Genomic DNA, 18,326 nt, shown 5'->3' on the forward strand with positions numbered 1-18,326 from the left:
AATCTGCCTCCCAACACAGGGTACGTGAGTTTGATCCCTGGTCAGGGAACTAAGATCCCACATGGCACAGGGTTTCTAAGCCAGCACACCACAGCTACTGAGCCTGCATGCTGCAGAGCCCGTGCATCATAAGAAAAGCCCTCACAATGCAACTCAAGAAAGCCCACTCATTGCAGTGAAGACCCAGTGCAAAATTAAAAAACATTTTTTTAAAATAAAAAAAAGAGAGACTCTCCACCTAGGATTATGGGAAGCTCATTTCCAGGGGCTGGGGCAGGGAAGGAGAGAAGAGAGGGGCACCTACTTTATTTTGTTCACGTACAGTATATATTTTTAGTGCTCATATGTTGAAAACTTTACACAGTGAATACCTGTAGCCTCTGGCCCACCCCTCTCCTTCTGGACACTTATATCTGTGTCCCAACCTGCTTAATCCCCGGTGCACAAAGATGTCCAATGCAGCACCCACTTCGGGCTTTGATGCAGAGCCCATCCATCAAGAGGATGCAACAGTATCCAGCAGAGGCCTGGGGATGTGGACTGCCCTCACCTGCAGCTCAGGCAGGTCCCAGCCTCTGGCTTCACCCCGCTCCCCATCACCTTTCCAGGCCAATGTGCTATTAGCATGGGTTTGGCGTGGAGGTGCCCACAGAGTGGAGGGTGGGCTGAGAGCTCAGGCCTGGGAATTGAGGGTGGGGGGTGCAGAGTAGCGTTGGCGGGCATGCTTCTCGCAGTACAGCTCGTCCCCCACCCAGAAGTGCCCTCGCATCTTCAGGTTCAGCCCGCAGTCAGCACAGGTGTAGCAGCCAGGATGGCGGTACCGCCCCTCCTGGATACGGACGGCCTGGTTCCTGCAGGGACAGGGAGGGGACAGCCATTAACCTGGGGGGCAGGAGGGAGGGACAGGAGTGCCTAGCACGATGCCACCATTCCCATTCTCATGGAGCCTAGTCCCCAGCCCAGAGCCAGGACCCTGGAAGGTCCCAAAATCTCAAACACCTGACTCCTCAAGCCTACCCTCAGGGAAAACCCAGCCCACACCCACAGGACCCCAATCTTAAAGTCATTCCTCCCCCGCACAAAGGCAGACAAGCACCATCCTGAATCTTCTGGACTGTTAACAGAATAGTGATTCTCCAAGTGAAGTCCCAGGTGCCAAGACCCACAGCATCGTGTCACCAGGGGATGAATCGGAGATGCAAATCCTGGGGCTGGGGACCTCCTGAAGGGGAAATTCTGGGGGTGTTGGCTGAAATCCCTCAGGGGCCCAGCTGCAGCTCTTTGAGAACCAAGGCATAGGATCCCCTTCCTCGGGCATGCACAGCAGGGGTGGGCAGTCTGCTATTCTGCAGATGAACCATAGAGGCCAGGGACTTGCCTAGAGTTATCTGACCGTCAACACTGAGCATGGAAGAAATTTACCAGGAAGTTGGGATGGCCAAGGTTCAATTTTCCAGAGAATGTTTTCTCTGAGCTACATTATCACGCCACCCACTAAGAAAAAATGCACCCACCTCTGGAAAAGGCAGCCTAAGAGCGGGAAGAAGGGAGTAAGAGCAAGATTTTCCAGGAGGAGGCGGAGCAGATCTCCAGAGGCATTGAGATGATGATTGGAGAGAAATCAAAAACAGTAGCATTTCTTCCTCCTCCAGGAAGGCAGGGAAAGAAATGGAGCAAGAGGAGAGACTGCAGGAAAAAGCCAGTGCAAGCATCCCAAGAAGGCTGAAACGACCCCTGAGCCCATCACAAGTCCCCTGTGGCAGCACTCCCCCCTGGGCCTCTGGCTAGTGGATTCACACAGAGCATCTGGGCCCTGCCCTCCCTATCCCAGGCCCTGCGCCCCAGGCCACCAACACTCACGCGATGCTGGTGTTGCACTTCTCACACGTGTGGAGCTTGGGTGGGCTGGCCAGAGCCCTGGAGGTGGGCAGGGAGGACTGCGGACTCAGCGAGCTGGGCAGGTAGGCAGGTGTTCCACCTGGACAGGGGGGAGGACAGACAGACACATCAGAGCTTGTCCATAGCAGCAGCATCAGGCTGTATTTTTTTTTTTCTTTTTTTTGGCCACAAGGCATGTGGGATCTTAGTCTCCAAACCAGGGACCAAACCCGTACCCTCCTGCATTGAAAGGCAGAGTCTTAACCACTGGACCACCAGGTAAGTCCCCAGGCTGTATTTTTGATGCTCACTCCACCTTCCCCAGCACTAGCTCCAAAGAGACTCGTTGTCAAAGGCACACTTCCAAGTGGACCTCAACGCAACCTTGGGTATGAGTGGGGGTCATGGAGGAAGGAGATGATCGTGCCAGACCCTTGGCTGAGGCTGGTCAAGGGCAGGGAGCAGATTCAAGGCTGAGCTACCCAAGCTAAGGCAGCCTGAGCAGCGTCTGTGCTGAGTGTCTGACACATCAGACCAAGCAGGCGGTTCCTTTCTACTGATCCAGTCATAATGACACTAAGAGACATGGTAATAACAGATAATAACACATACCATACCACCTCTGTGCACTTTTCAAAGGGCTCTCATGTGCATTATGGTGTCTGAGCCTTGGAACAAAGTGAAGATGAAGCACAGATGTTACCTGGCAGGTATGGTCCCTGTCTACAGCTGAGGATGCCAAGATTTCAGGGGTGAAGTCACCATCTGTCTGCATTGCCCTCACCGCCCCCACCCCCACCCCGCCTCTCTCTACCCACTTCCAGGGCATGCTGAGGCCTTGGGGTGGTGATGGACACACTTTGCCCCCCTCCCCACCTCTCTCTGTGCCCCCTTCCAGGGCCTGCCAAGGCCTTGGGGTGGTGATGGATGCGCTTTGCTCCAAAGCTTCTTACCCTGTCTCCTTTCCCTCTGTGAACACCTCCAGGAGCAAAACATCAGACTTGGAACCAGTTACCAGGTTCCCCTCCAGTATTCCTGCCTGGAGAATCCCATGGACAGAGGAACCTGGCGGGCTACAGTCCATGGGGTTGCAGAGTCAAACACGACTGAGTGACTGACATTTTCTCTTTCACCAGGTACCAGTCATTCTGCCGATCAAATACTTCTGACAGTCCCATCATTTGTCCCCTTGATACCACTGCCGAGGCCAGGCCCTCCTCATCTCTCCCCTGGAAGGAGGCAGTGCCCTGCGCCCCGCCTCCCCCGGCATCACACATAGATACACACACACACACACACAAACATCCACTTCCCAGAATGCTGAGCAGCCAGTCTGCCCAATACACGGAGTTCCTCGGGAGTAGATTAGTAGTAGTAGTAGTAGTAGTAGGAGGCGGTGGTGGTCCCGACCACCTTCGATTGCCACATAGCTCAAGGCTGGTCCACTGGATGAGTCAGTAAACGTCTGATGAATTAACAACTCACCCACTGGTGGGAGACCATACCTCTGTTGCCTACTTCGGCCCCTCATGTATCCTCTGGCACTATTTAACCCAGCCCTCCTGGGTTAGGACACTCCTCAGCCTGGATGCAAGGCTTCACAGCCAGGACTTAACCTCCACAGCCCCCCTCCATGCAGCCAGAGTCCTCTTGATCCCACCGAAAACCCTCTGGCTCAGACCTCCACATTCCACACAGCTCCCGGCCACCTTCTTAAGGCCGTTTGTGAAAGACTTGATCTTTCTTCAAGGGCCAAGGCAAACCCTTCTTCTTCCATGAAATCCTCCTTGGAGACCCAGGGCCCACCACCTACCTTTATGGTTCCCTTGGCACGTCCTTGAACCTAGCCAGCACCTTTGGGTGCAACCCAGTAACCCCTACCAGACCAGAGGCTCCTGAAGTTCAGGGAAGGTGGCTTCTATAAGTCAGAGCCTTAAAAAATATTGATTTAAATGCTAATTTATTAACACATCTGGTCAGCAGTTCAGAGTGTCCTGGGGGAATGTCCTCCTGCCCGAGCCCCCAGGGGCTCACCTCTCTCCTCAGCTTCTAGGGCTTCCTGCAGGAGCCGGAAGGAGCTGGACTGCCGGGGGGCCATTCGTGCCTCGCGGTTTTCTTGCAGCATTTTGAAGACTTCTGAGTCCTCTCTCAGGAGGTGGCTTTCGCCTTCTGAGGCCGCACTGCAGGGATGGAGGGAGCCAGCCAGGAGTGAGGGACCCATGCCCGGGGGTTAGGAGGAGCAGGAGGGCAGAGAAAGAGTGTCCCGGGGCGGGATAAAGGATTCTGGGGGTCAAAGGGAAGCCAACTGGGCTTACAGAGCTGGGAACCCCCCACCCTTCTCCGGGAAACCTGACAGTCTCCTATTGCTCCCAGACCCTCCAAGATCCCATCCCTCCCTCCAGACCCCAGTGGTACCTGAGCCTGGAGCTGGAGGAACGGGCACCCGGGGAGGGCGGTGGCGGCAGTACCAGCACCGCTGAGTCGCCAGCAGGGCTGAGGCTGGCCTGTGGGAAGGAGAGGCACCAGGGGAGGAGTCAGCAGTGGGGCCCTGGGCCAGCACACCCATCTGAGCGGCCAGGCTCAGCTGTTCCTCAGGCCAACACCAGGGGGCCCCCGGCCCTCGCTGACCAGCAGGCTCCCCCTGCTGCACCAGCAACAGCCAGTAGCTGCTCCTACTGGGTCCGAGAAGGGAGGGAGGCCAGCACCCAGCTCTGGAAGGGTGAGCTGCTGCCCAAAGGGGAACAGGCACAGGACAGAATGAAGACGAGCATGTGGGGCCACCATGCCGGCTCCTCTGCCATCTCACGGATTGTGTTTGCAAAGACGTTGCTCACTGGCGCGGGGGGAGGCAGACAAGCAGAGAGAAAGTAAGCTGACCCTTTTGCAATGAGGAAAAGGAAACATAAAGGGCCAAGACCCTTCTTGGTGTCAGAGTTGGGGCCACACAAAAGTCCCGTCTCCCCCACATGCTGGGGGAGATCTCTCCTCTGATAACACTAGGGTCTGGGCTCACCAGCCTCTCCCGACTGCCCTGGGAAGTCTGGTCCTGCCCCATGGAGCCTTGAGGAGCCAGGCCTGTTTGGGGCTCACAGCAGAGTCCACTGCTCAGTGTGTGCTTGCCCTCTGGGCCTCTCACACCTGTTCTCTACCTGGAAATCTTGCCTGCAGTCTCCCTGTTGCTCTGCTTTCTGGCCTGCATCTTGCACTCTCTCTGTAGCCATCCCCAAAGGAGAGGAGAGCCTCAGAGACAACTAGGCTCGCCAAGACCAGGCTGAGGGCACAGTTTCCCGGAAAGCCAAACACTTTCGACTTTAAAATTCAAAGTCAGGGATCGGACTTTCCTGGTGTTCCAGTGTCTAAGACTCCAAGCTTCCAAAACAAGGGGCCCAGGTTTGATCCCTGGTCAGGGAACTAGATCCCACAGGCCACAACTAAGAGCTTGCATGCTGCAACAAAGACAGAAGTTCCTGCATGCCGCAACTATGACCCAGCGCGGCCAAATCAAATGCTTTGTTTTTAAAAAGTTGGGGCTGAAGTATACTGTCAAGTGGAAAAACTTCATGACTTCTTAAGCTGAAAACAAACTTCAAAGTCTTAAAAAAAAAAAAAAAGCCCTAAACTCTCAATGCACCAGACCCCCTGCACCAGCCTGCATTCTTCTGTTCCTCGGCTTCTACAGTAAGGAGATTAAAGGTCAGAAAGGAAACTGGCTGGTCCAAGTCCCTTAGGGAGTGGGAGGCTGGGCTAGGACTCCTCGCTGGGCTCCTGGGTGCCCGGCTGGTGCCATGCAGTCAATTGACAGATGGTGAGGCTGTTCCCTTAGGAAGGACAGCCAGCACCAGGTACTCAAGAACAATGTTCATCTTGCTGTCCCAGACAGGCCAGCATGTGCCCTGCATGGGGGCACTGGCCAGCAGGGAGGGAGAGCTGAAATCCACCCTGGCTCCCTTCGTAGGCCATGTCCTCATGCTAGCCAGTGAAACAAGGGCTGTTTTTACTTCATATCTGGTCACCCAAGAGTGTGCCTGTTGAGAAGCGGGCAACTTCTGGTTTCCGAAGGGCACCATAAGGACTGGTAATGTCCTACTTCCTGAGCCCAGTGATGCCTTAGCCAACTCGGGAGCCAGAGGCAAGGCCATGACCACTGCAGCCTGGGGCAGTGGCACCTCATCTGTAGTCACCTCTGCCCCCTTCTACCTGCAAGACCACCTCATCCCCAAGGTGGTGGTGGTTTAGTCACTAAGTCGTGCCCAACTCTTCTGACCCCATGGGCTGTAGCCCACCAGGCTCCTCTGTCCATGGGATTTCCCAAGCAAGAATACTGGAGTGGGTTGCCATTTCCTTCTCCAGGGGATCTTTCTGACCCAGGGATTGAACCCACGTCTCCTGTGTCTCCTACATGGCAGGCGAGTACTTTTACAGGTGAGCCACCTGGCAAGCCTGTAAAGAGAGAAGCCCAACGCCCTGACTTGGAGCAGCTTCACCTTTCCCCTCCCTTCCCTACCTCCCTCCTCCCCTCGAGGCACCCATAGGTGACACTTCCCTTTACCAAACCACCTTTCATCTCCAAAGCTGTTTATCTGCTCATCAAGAGCTGTCACTAGCCAATACTTCTCAAAATGTATTGCGGGGGATGTTAATAACTGAGTGCTTGGGGGAGTGGACAATGGGGAACCCCAGGAGAAATTCTGCAGTTAAACAAGTTTAGGAAATTAATAAAATTAAGCATCTTTCTCACAGGACTTTTCAGAGCCTTTAAGGTGCTCAAGTGCATGAGTGGTTCCCAAGAGGGAGCTATGTGTCTGGTGACTCCACCCCATCTGACCACAGCCTCATTGTTGTAGACCAGAAGGCAAGTTTCACAGGGTTAGGAATTTCTGCTTTTCCACCAATGTATCCCTAGAGCCTAGAAGGGTGCCTGACCGAATCAGCTGCTCCACAAATATTTGTCGAAAGAATGACAAGAGGCCTCAGGATCAAAGAAGGGAATTCAGAGCCTCAGGTCCAACTCTGAGGCCCAGAGAGTGGAGGAAGGGGGCCTTGTCCAAAGTGACACGGTAGAGGTAAGACTAACCCAGGTCTCCCTGCCACCCCACCCAGAGCTCCTCTTCACACCACATGGGTGGTCCTCAAAGCTGTGTGTACAGCAGATCCCTGAGGGCTCCTGAGAACTCAGATGGGTGGCCCCACCCCACCCAGGCCCTCACCCCTGTCTGATCCAGTAAGTTTAGACTGGAGCTTGAGAATCTGCATTTCTAACAAGTTCCAAGGTGCTGCTGCTGCCACTTTGAAAGCCACTCCCCATCTCATCTGCCTTTCCCCTTTGCCCTGGTTGCAGACACCGGGAGGAAGGAGGCCAGGATGGACCAAGCTCATCCCTAGCTGGTCTCAGCCCGTATCTCTGTGGAGAAGGCCCCCAGGCCCAGACACGCCAGGTCTTGCTCCAACTGCTGTGTTCCCATCTCCCCGGCTCATCATCTCTAATCCGAAATCTACCTCTGACATCCAGCAAAATTCCTGACAAAGCCTTCTCAGGCCACTCCAGCCCACACTCAGCTGTCCCCTCCCAGAACGCCTCCTGCTTTTATAATTAAGACCATACCGTTCAGTGCTTAATTGTTCCAAAGTTGTTTTGCATGTCTCTCTTATCTCTACAATTATGTTTGAAATTCCTTAAAGATGGTGTCTCATTGAATATATACATCTCTATGCCCACGTTGCATGGAGGGCCACTGGGCAGGCCCTGCAGCGGGTCACCAGGGAGCCCCTACTACGAAGCCTCCAAAAGACCCTGCTCTGTCCTTCTCCAGAGCCCCCAGTTTCTAGCACCCTCCCCCAGCCATCTCCAAAGGCTCTGCTTTCTGGAATGCAGAATCAACTTGAGGTAGGATTCCAGCAGCTGGGCCTCATCCCCTTCACCCCAAAGGCTGGACCTGCCCCACAAACTCTGCCCCCAGCAGCTGTGGCCAGGACTCTTGGCCGCCTCACTCCTCACCTCCCCAACCCTGCCCCTGGAGAGGAGAAATACCACCAAGGGGTGGGGGTTGGGCTGTCACTCGTAGACAGTGGGACCTGGGGGGTCCTGTCTGTCAGACAGTGGGACCAGGAGTAAAGGGCTGGGGAGGGGGGAAAAAACAGACAATAAGCCAAATGCAACTGGAGTCGGAATCACAGTCCGGCTGGTGGTTCTCTGGTGGTTCTTGGGGGCTGAGTCAGAGGAGGAAGAGGGGGGATGGGTGATGGGAGTTGGGGGCGGGCATGGGGCTTGGAATGGGGAGGAATGTGTTCAAGAGATGCAGCCAGAGCCAAAGGGAATCATCCCAACAACAGCAGCAAAACTATTTCGGTCCCAGCCCAAGAGAAACACTGGAGAAGGGAGGAAGCCATCAGCAAGGAGGAGGTGGCAGCGAGTAGGAATGTAAGATGTAGAAGGCCACCTGGGTCTAGCCAGCACAAGGACTGTCTCCCTCACCAGAGCGCTGGCCTCCTAGCTCCGGAAAGGAGCCCACCACTGCTAGGAAACCGCAGTGCTGACTGCCCAGGTGGGGCCAGCCACCTGCGGCCCTACAGGCACCACTACCAACCAACCAGGTATCCTCACCTGTCGGCTTCCACGGCGGCCCCCATAGTACAAGTGGTCAGCAGAAGCAGGTTCCAGGGAGTACGCCAGGCTCTGGAAACTGAAATGGGGAAATGGACAGAGGGTGCCTGGGTCCTCTCCACCAGGCTGCCCTAAGGAAACAGAGGTGACCCCCAGAGCCCCCTAACCTCAGCTTCGGAGACTCTGAGAGGCTAGCCTGCACCTCTGGATGCGGTGCCCACCCGCTGCGCTCACCTGTGGCTGGTCACCACCTCTCCAGTGGGAGCCTGGGGGCTGGTCGGGGGCAGGGTGAAGAAGGGGCTGCATGGTCGGGGGCTGAGGGAGGCCTGGCTGTCAGTGTGTGTCCTCCTGGAGCTCTGTGGAGAGAGGGGCCTGGAAGAGCAGGGCCGAGAGGAGCAAGGGAGGGGCCCCCATCACTTCAGGGTATGGGGCTCCCAGCAGGAGGCATCGTCCTACCTGGAAGCGAGTGGCCAGCACTTCCGGGGAGCTTTCCCCATTGGCCTGCCCGGGAGAGGCAGCCTGGGGCCTGAAGAGAAGACAGAGGGAGGTGAGTGTCACCGGGGTCCTGGCACCTCCACTAAGCTGGTAGGCCCTGTAGATTCCAGCTGTCCCCACACTGGGTTCTCAAGATTAGGAAAATGTACATAACATTCAGACATCAGGTAGCTAAATCTCAACTTTACCAAATTCACAAGTAACTATCATCAATGGCCACCATCATTTCTTACAACAAAGGACAATTCAGCACTACAAAGTAGAAAGGACATCGTTTCAGCAAGAAGTTCAATACATTCAAATTTTTTTAAAAACTCCAAACAATATCACCCCTCCCTCTGCCTTGCCTTTGTTTTTCCTTTTCTTTATTTTTTTTTGGTGGTGGTGGGGGAACATTTCACCCAAACTATATCACTGGTCAGCATCAGTTTGTGGATCAGTTTGGTAGGGGACAGCTGACTATATATAAATAATCCTTTATCCTTCACCCCTGGAGAAACTCAAGACCAGAGAGAGAGAGTTGCCAAAATTCTTAAAGGCCTACAATGGCTGGGCCCACTGCCCCCTTTTCTCCAGGGGCCTGTCCCCTGCCAGCTCAGCCTTTGAAAGAATCACTTCTCTGCCCCTTCTGCAGGCTTCCCCCAATAAAACAGAGGGTGGAGCCAGCCCCACTTCCTGCCAGGCAGGGAGCTGAAGGACCTAAAGAACAAGGCAGCTAATCACCAAGGCACCCCCAACCCCCAGCCTCAGCTCCCCAGGGACTCCCCTCCGGTGGAATCTGACTGGAGCCTTGAACAGGAGGTGACTAGAGGGCTGGGAGCTGCTGAGGGTGAGGAATGGGCCCACCATGTCCCACTACACCAATCTTGGAGGTCTGACCACTTCCAGCAAGGTCAATAGGAACCTCAGTCCCCACACTCCATGCCAGCCACAGCCTCGGCTCTTTCCCAGGACAGAGTTTAGGGCCTGAGTGAGGGGAGTTTGGGCTCTGGCCCCGCCCAGAGCACCACTTCCTGCCTGGGGCTTCTGAGTGCCTGAGAGGTCTCCTGGGGCTGGGGTGTTGGGAGAGGTTAGGAGGGGTTTGAGCAAAAGAAAGAAGAAGCAGGGAGTCTGGACCTGCCCCCATGTGGAACTGGAGGAAGCCTGGGGGTACCACCTCTCTGATGGGGCTGGTCCCATCCAAGAAGCATAGGAGAGGAAGTGATGGTGTCAGCAGCTCCTCACCCCTCCCCCACCCCACTCTGCAGCTTCTTGTGGATTTTGGTCCCCTCCCAGATGCCATGACCCATTCTCTACCCTCCTCCTCCAGGCCGCACTCCTGTAAACACTCAGGAGCCAGAAGTGGCACGACGTAGGCACTGAAGGGGCTGGGGTCATGAGAGGTCCCGGGAACCAGCATCCACAGCACTGGAGGGGCGGCAGAGGCGAGGAGAGGGCATGGAGCCCCAGCTCAGAGGGAAGCTGGTGGTGGAGGCATTGGCAGAGGTATAGGAGGTACCTGACTCAGGCTCAAGACCCGCCCAGAGGGCTCTCCTGGCAGGGGGATCTCCCAGCATTCCTGCCCTCTGACTCACTGGGATGCTCCACCCCAGGAAGCCACCTGTCCACCCTCCAACTCAGCCCAGGGTTCCAGGCTGGGAATCTGCCTTCCCCAACAGGGTCCAGAGAGGAAATGGGGAGCCACAGGGGGTTCTATGGGGAGGGAGACCCCAAACTCCTCACCATCCCAAGATCAGAACAGAGGCTGTTGGAGGCAGGGACCCTGGGGACCCAGCCTCAGGCACACCTTCCTCCTCTTCAACCCACTTCATGCCCACGCCCTGTACCCCACACACTGGGAACCAGTCAAACCCGGGCATCCAGGTGGCTGATGCCAGCCTGCCCGACCCTGACTGTTCACCCGACTCTGGTTGGGCACCCGGTTGGCCTCAGCTGTCCTGCTGCAGCCCCAGAGCCCCAAACCTTCCCAGGGATGAACCATAGTGGCCCAGGGAGGCCAGACTGGAGCCGAGGGTAGGGGATAAGGGCAGTCATTGTGCAGCAGGTTGGCAGAAGGCAGAACAATACTGGCAGGCCTAGTGGAGGTGGAGGGCCTACCGGTCCAGCTGCAGCCTCAGGGGTGAGGGGCTCTGGCGAATCTTGCTCTGGGCCTCGGCATGAAGCATGTCCTTTGCACTCTCACCGTTGATGGACACAATAATGTCACCAGGCCGGAGGTCAGCAGCCTCGGCCTTGCCCCGCTCAGTTACCTGGAGGGGATGAGGATCAAGTCGTCTCAGGTGACACTCAGGTGGGAATGAGGAGAGGAAATGTCCTTGTCCAGCCCAAGAAACACAGAAGCTGACCTGCACCAGGCTGGCCTGCATATCTCCCTTTAACATCACTCTCCCTGCCCACCAGTGTCCACCCAGTTAATTAGCTTATCCCCTCCTGGAGGGGTCCAGAAGCTGGAGTGGCAGCCCCCCCACTTCTGACTCCAGCACTGGGATTTTAACAGGGCCTCTCAAAGAATATGCAATGGCAGAATTTCAGGAACTGTGCTTGAAAAGAGCCCTGCTTGTGCAAACCAAATCATGCAGGTGCTGCCTGCCCTTGGAGAATCACCAAGAGCTCAGGGGGCCTCTCCTACTAACCACCAAAGTGGCTGCCAGTAGGTATGGGGTCGGTGACCAAGGAGAAAGAGCAGGCCCTGCACTTGGCCCAGCTCCCTTTCACTCCCTAGAAGTGGCCACCATATCCTCATGGCAACCTGGCCCCAGCTCTACCCCGGCCAACAATCTCAGAAGCAGGCCTTGACTCCAGAACAAAAAAAAAAAGAGAAAGGTGTCTGTGGGGACTGGACAGACAGGGAAGAACCTGACTCTGGGGGCACCTCCCCATCTCCTGGAACTAGCACTTACCTTGGTCACCATGATAGGCGTGTGGAAGTCCCTGCCCCCAGAGATTCGGAAGCCCCAGGGCGCTGGCCCCACCACATCCACCGTCAGTGCCATACCTGAGGCAGAAAGGATGGAGAGATGGAGCCAGCCCCTCAGCTCCCCAGGGGGATGCTGTGAAGTGGAGGTGAGGTGTGTGTGACAGGTCCCGGAGCAGCCAGTTAGGGGCTGAGGTGGGGGGGGGGGGGGTCAGCGGGTGGAGGTTGGTAGAGGAAGTGACTAACCTCTCCCGCAGGCCTCAGTTCCACTTCCCCCACCCTGGGAAGTCAGGACTCTAAGTTTCCCCCTTAGCGTCTGTCTTCAGCAGAGCAGCTCCCTGGAGGCCAGCTGTCGGGGTGCTAGACACTGGGGCTTGCTGAGAGCAGGCAGGCAGGCAGGGCTGGCAGGTGGTGGATGTCAGCACTTCCTCTCCCCTCCTCCACTATCAACGCTAAGTGCCCCTAGTGCTGGCTTCCGGTCCCCAAACCCGACTGCACAAGGTACTTCCTCCCTGCTCTGGGGGAGGACAACACTCGGGGAACAGAAAGGGGCTGCACCACAGCAGGCTTTCAAGTAGCTGGCTGGGGGCCTCCCAGCTGCCTACTGTGCCCCTGGGAACATGGTTCAAGTGGCAAGACAAGGCTTCCACCTCCCCCAATGGCCTGTTGCCCTCCCAGCCGCTCTTGCAAGAAGGACAGGCTCATCTGCCAAGCTGGGCACACCCACCCCTGGGCGCTGACCAGCAGGGCGAGCTGACAGATGCTGCCGCCGAGCTGGGGCCACAGGACTCCCATCCAGGGCCCCTCCACTGGGTAAGGGAGTGTCCCTGTAGACCAGGCCCTTGTAGGATTTCCTGACCCTCTCGTTCTGGAGTCAGGAGCCAACCCAGGCAGGAAGCTGTAATGCCAAGCTGGGCCACCACCCTACCAAGCACCCACCCTGGGGCTGCCCTTGGGGAGGCCCATGGACTACAAATGCTGCCCAAATCTATCAAGCACACTGGGACCACTTCCTGCATTTAGGAGACTGGGGAGAGGGTGCCCGGGCAAGTGAGGCTGTCTGCCCACTTCTCGACCCTTTGGCTTCCCCTTTTGCCCGGGCCCAACCTCTCTGTCCCTCCCACAGGCCCCAAGTCGGCTGTGGCGGCTAGCAAATGCCTTGGATTCCCAGACCTTTGAGCTGGTCAGTGGACTCTGCGCCGGGGCAGCTAAGAAGTGCCCAGCCCGTCGGCCCGGCTCGCCCAGTTCAGGCTCCTTCTAAGTTCTGAGACCAAAGTACCGGTGCGCCTGGGGGCTGGAGTAGGAGCGCCCGGGAGGAGAAAGCCCAGCTCCAGGCGGGGAACCGACCGCAGGCGAGGCTGCGGGGAGCGGCCGTGCGCAGAGAGGTTCGGGCACCCAGGGAGCCGCGGGCGCACAGAACGGCCAAGGCGCCGGGGCCGGGGAGGACGCCAGCCATGCGCCCCGAGCACAGGTGGGTGCGCTCACCTGGCTCCCGCTCACCTGTCGGGCTGGGCGGCAAGGCCCGAGAGCGAAGGGAAGGGAAGGAGGGAGGCAAGGAGAAGCCGCCGCTCCCGCCGCCGCCGCCGCCGTCTGCCTGACTCAGGGGAGAGCCCGCCCGGGACTCCGGGACCTGCCTCCACCCATGTGATCCCAGGGCCGCCCCTGCCGCCGCCCCAGCCGCCGCCCCTGGCCGGGGAGGCCGCCTCCTCCGTGCAGCCCAGCCCGGGCGCTGCCACCTGGCCCGCGCCCGCTGGGGGCCCGGGGCTACTCTCCCGAGAGCCCCCTAGAGGCTGCAGCCGTCCTCTCTGGGGTAGCCCCATCCTCCCGGGGACAGGGGAGGCGTTCTGGTGACGGGCCCGGAGCCCCACTTCGCAGACAGCTGAGCCTGCTGACCCCCGAAACTCGCCCTCCTTCCAAGGGACGGGGGCGGGGACGAGGTGGGGGAAGGCCGGCTGGGTCTGTCTGCGGTCCGCCTGCCCGGCTCCTCCGCCCACTCCAGGCTCAGACGCTGGCGCAGATGCAGCCCTGACACCCACAGATCCCAACCCGGGGGCCGCGCCTCCGCCTCCTTGCCCGGCCAGCGCGCTGGAGGGGCGGTGACTACCGACTGCTGCGGTGCTTTGGCTGCGCAGAGCTTCTCAGCCTGAGATGCACCGCCAGCCTGCTCCACTCAGGGCGACGTTCCAGGCCCAGTAGGAGATGAAGAGGGACTCCAGCTGGAGATGATCGACCCCCCCTCCGGGATTACACACATCCCTCGATCTTGTGCGCTGATGCCCGTTCCATTCCTGACTGCCTCCCTCTCAGCCTCTGGGTCGCCCCTGCCCGGGGCCTGCCACTCCCAATAACCACTACTGGCCCACGCTCCCCTGTGCCCCCAGCCCTCTGCCAGCCACCTGGGTCCCTGGCTCTAGGGATCAGGAGAGGACAGTCAAGGAGGACACCCCAGGTGTCATCAGCTCAGAACCATCCAGCAAATGGTTCCCTGTGGAGCCAAACCAGGCAAACCTCACCCTGGGAAACCTCAGGACCCACCAGAGCCAGCTCTCCTATCTCCCGCAGGTCTCCACTTTACTCTGGGGGCTCAGCAGTAAGCAATCTTCCAGCAATGCAGGAGACCCCGGTTCGATCCCTGGGTCTGGAAGATCCCCTGGAAAAGGGAAAGAATACTGAAAGAATACTTCAGTATTCTTGCCTGGAGAATCCCATGGACAGAGGGCCCTGGGGGGCTACCGTCCATGGGGTTGCAAAGAGTCGGACACGACTGAGACTAACACTGTCAGGCCGGCCTGTTTGCAGCACAGCACACCTGTAGGCACAGCTGTAACTTGCCTGTGTCAGGTGTGAGTCATTCCCTCTGAGTTCCCTCTGCAAGGTGTCCCCTCACTTCCCCTCCCACCTGCCTATGCCCTCCCTGAACCAGCCTGCCTCTAGCGCAGCTACCTGCCCATCCCGGCCTCCCACAGCTCTGGGTGTGTGTTAGCCGCTCTCACACTAACAAATCCCAGTCTTCCCCATCTTTGCCTGATGCATCTGTCCTGCCTCCCAACTAGGCTGGAAGCCCCTGAGGGAGCTGGAAGCTGTGGGTAGGACAGGTGCTGCCTGGGGCGGGGCTCACCCGCAGACCTAACCGCAAATGCCAGATCTGCTCTACCTAGCTCTGTGACCTCGAGCAAGTTCCTCAGCCCCTCCCAGCCTCAGTTTCCTCTGCATCAGCTGGGATGGTACACAGACTACCCTCCTGTTGTACACACTCCCCTCCTCATAAAGTTGCCCGTTCCTTGGAGGGCTGGGTGGATTTTGTTTGCCTTGTTGCTCCATTCCTGGGTCTAGCACCGTGCCTGGCCCCCTCAGCAGCTGCTCCAAGAAATTTTATAAAAGGGATATTATTTGAATGATCTAATGGATTAATTTCCCTCTCCTTCCCACCCACTCCCATCCTGCCAGTTTGTAACAGGGACTTGGTTTTGTACATCTTTCGGCTCAGATTTTGCCTTGGATAGACTCTAGAGAGATCTGCAGGTTCATCAGCAGGATTTCTGCTCTGTGATTTACAATCATGAAACTCACAACAAAGAGAAAGTCAGCCGACCCTGGGGCACGTCCCTATGGAACAGAAGGTGGACTGTTCTGCCCTTAGCCACTCTGGTCCTCTGGGCAAGTCACTCACCTCACTGGGATAAGCACCCTAGTGACTTAAGGTCCTTCCTGGCTCTGACCCTCCCCCCAGCCAGGTCACCCCTCCTGCCTTGTGCCAAGTCAAGGCAGAGAAAGAATCATGTACAGGCAGGGCGTAGGGTTAATTTGCTGCAGAGGCTCCAGGGCCCCACCAAGGAGAGGGTGTGGATTTGGTATCTGCCTTAAGGAAAGGAAGTCTCGGCCCTGAGATCTTTTCCTTTCTGAGGGCATCAGGCAACTCAAAGGAGATGGGATGGGTGATCAAGAACAGGCTAGCAGGTTCATGGAGAAGGGTCACTTCCACGGCATGGGCTGGGTCTGCCACCCTATCAGCAGACCATGGCGAGGACTGGGGTGGACGGAGGACTGAAAGCATGTCTCATTCTTCAGGCTGCTGTTTAACCAACACTGGAGCCCAGGCCACACCCAGGCTCAAGGAACCTGCCAGGGACCGGCCACAGCCCCATCATTCACAGACCTCTCCCACCTGTCTTGACAGAATTAGGAACCATCACCTCTTCCCACCCACCTTGGGTGGGGGTGCCCTAAGTGACAGGCCCAGATGACATGATTGCCAGGAAGAATGTGAGAGAGGCCCAGCCCAGGCCCGCCTCAGGGACCTCATGCATGACCTTCCTTCTCCAGGGCCTCTGGACAAGAACTGCCCGGGCATTTGGTAGGCTGTGCAGAGAGGCAGCAACAATCATCAGACCTGACTTCAGCATTTTATTATGATGTGACCCAGACAACTTAATTTCTCTGCTTCAGTCTCTCCTGCTGTAAAACAGACCTATAACCTGCCAGTTGGGATGCTTACATCAAACATGTGGGTAGCACCTTACACTTGGCTCATCTCTCAGCAGTGGCCAAGGAATGGAGCTTTCCTTCCTAATGAGAGCAGCCAGGCCCAGACTGTGCCCCCTCAGACACCGCCAGGCCCCAGGACTTTGTCCTCGGGCCAGAAGATTGGCCTTGGCTAGCTGTGCTCCACCACTCCCAGCTTCCTGCCATCGATTGCTCAAAAACCCAAGCCCAAAAAAGAAAGTAAACAAACACACGAGAGCCCAGAGAAAGAAAACATGAGGAGCAGAGCAAACAGAAATGTCTAGTTCAGCAACCCCATGGCAGCTCCAGGATCAAACTGCTGCAAACAAGGCCACCTTCCGCTCCCATCTCTGGTTTCTCCCCACAATCAGGCATTGCCCTGGTCCCTGTGATGTTAGTTCTCTCAGCACGGCTTGCCAGATCCTCCAGGCTGCCCAATCCTTCCTGAGACCTGAGATCTTTAGAGATAATGATGGTGCTTTTCCAGCCTTCCCTTTCACACACACACACTCACTCATTCACATCCCACTTGATTCCCAGATCAGCCTACGGCAGAAAGAATTCCCATAATCCTAAGAGGGAGGAGCCCTCTCCATAACCCAAAGAAAAAGGACAGGAAGGCAAGGTCCCTGGTACCCAGATTTATTTTACATTCTCTGCTTCCAGGGGGGACTTGAGGGCTGCTGAGCTGGCAGGAGGACAGCACATACCCGTTTCCCTGGAATACATCTGGGACAGGCCAGTCCTTGGAAGCCCCGCTCTTCCTGGGCACCAAGGCAGCCGGAATGATGAGCACGGCCCAGGCGCAGGGTTTGGCAGCCTTTGGGAAGAGGGAGCCTTCAGGCAAGACCTCTTGCCAGGCAGCAAATACTAAGGAAGAGTCGTGTCCATCCCCCACCACACTCCCAGGCCCAGCTGGAGGCAGGGAGGCAGAGAGGATGGCAAGCAAGCTGCAGTGACAAGGGAGAAAGCCCTCCAGGCACAGGCGGCCTTTGGTCTCTATTAGGTTAGGAAGCTGGTTCTTGTTAGAGGAACCCCATGGGGGTAAAGCTGGGAGCCGGTCCCTGTTAAAAGGAAACGCCATAGTGGGGTGGGGGACTCAGGGGTCTGGTCTCAATAAGGCCTGAAACAGTCTCCACTTCAAAGCAGACCTCTATATTTGGGGAGTGGGGAAGGGGAGGAAATAAAAGGGCTATTAGAGGAATGCTTGTGAGTCGTGGGTGGGAATCAGTCCAGGGGGCTTCAAGGGAGGTTCTGTAGGAAAGACTGCTGGGCTTGTCTACAGATGCCAGCAGCTCAGGTCCTGGGGGAGGGGTATGTGTAGGGGGGGTCCTCTCTCCTTCCCATAAGTGCTCTGTTCCCCACCCCATCCTGGGTGGGCTCTGAGTTGCCACGGAGACCACTCACACCGGGGCTACATAATTTCCAGGGAATGTCCCAAATTTCTGGGTCCTCCTGGAGACACCTGAAAGAGGAAAGACAGAAAGAACATTCCCCACTTTTAAAAACAGGAATGGGGTGAGCTGGGGGCGGTGGTGGGGGGGGGCGGTGGTGGGGGGGGGTGGGCGGGGAGTGAGAGCCCTGCCCTCTGCTGGCAGTACCCAGAACTGCAGGTGGAATCCAGGTCTCAGGGAAGGAGGAGTCTGCTTTTCCTCACTCTTGGCCCCTAGAAGCAGAAGCCTCCAAGATGGGCCCAGCCACGCATCATGATGTTGATAATGATGGGCGAATCTGAGCACTCAACCAACTGTGCATAACTTTGCACACAGCCCTGAATAACCCCTCAGGAAAGCAAGGAGGCAGGAGAATGAATCACAGAACTTAAGTAGGGAGGAATCTCACTGGTCTAGTATGACACCCTAATTTTAGAGACGGGGCAGGTAAGGTATATGACAAGGCCATGTCAGTTCCCCCAAAGCATTCAGCTGCTCAGAG

The 18,326-nt window shown here is 57.0% G+C and overlaps 2 protein-coding genes across 8 annotated transcripts in view; both read right to left on the reverse strand.

Moving 5' to 3' along the window:
- Window positions 1-430: 430 nt before the first annotated feature.
- Window positions 431-13,723, reverse strand: PDLIM2 (PDZ and LIM domain 2). Its single transcript, XM_070375573.1, is given in 11 exon segments — window positions 431-851; window positions 1,861-1,978; window positions 3,913-4,058; window positions 4,294-4,382; window positions 8,480-8,558; window positions 8,714-8,835; window positions 8,936-9,005; window positions 11,072-11,223; window positions 11,875-11,969; window positions 13,062-13,437; window positions 13,439-13,723. Coding segments are annotated over 11 exon segments (1,695 nt in total). The 5' UTR covers window positions 13,709-13,723; the 3' UTR covers window positions 431-673.
- Window positions 13,724-17,017: 3,294 nt separating this feature from the next.
- SORBS3 (sorbin and SH3 domain containing 3) overlaps window positions 17,018-18,326 on the reverse strand; it is a 29,176-nt gene continuing 27,867 nt past the window's right edge. For all 7 annotated transcript variants that reach the window (XM_070375581.1, XM_070375577.1, XM_070375582.1 and 4 more), the window contains one exon: window positions 17,018-17,856. In XM_070375581.1, the coding sequence (XP_070231682.1) occupies window positions 17,795-17,856 (62 nt within the window). In that variant the 3' untranslated portion in view covers window positions 17,018-17,794. The remainder of the gene's footprint in view (window positions 17,857-18,326) is intronic.

The sequence above is a fragment of the Bos mutus genome, chromosome 8 (assembly GCF_027580195.1).
Source record: "Bos mutus isolate GX-2022 chromosome 8, NWIPB_WYAK_1.1, whole genome shotgun sequence".
Classification (NCBI taxonomy): Eukaryota; Metazoa; Chordata; class Mammalia; order Artiodactyla; family Bovidae; genus Bos; species Bos mutus.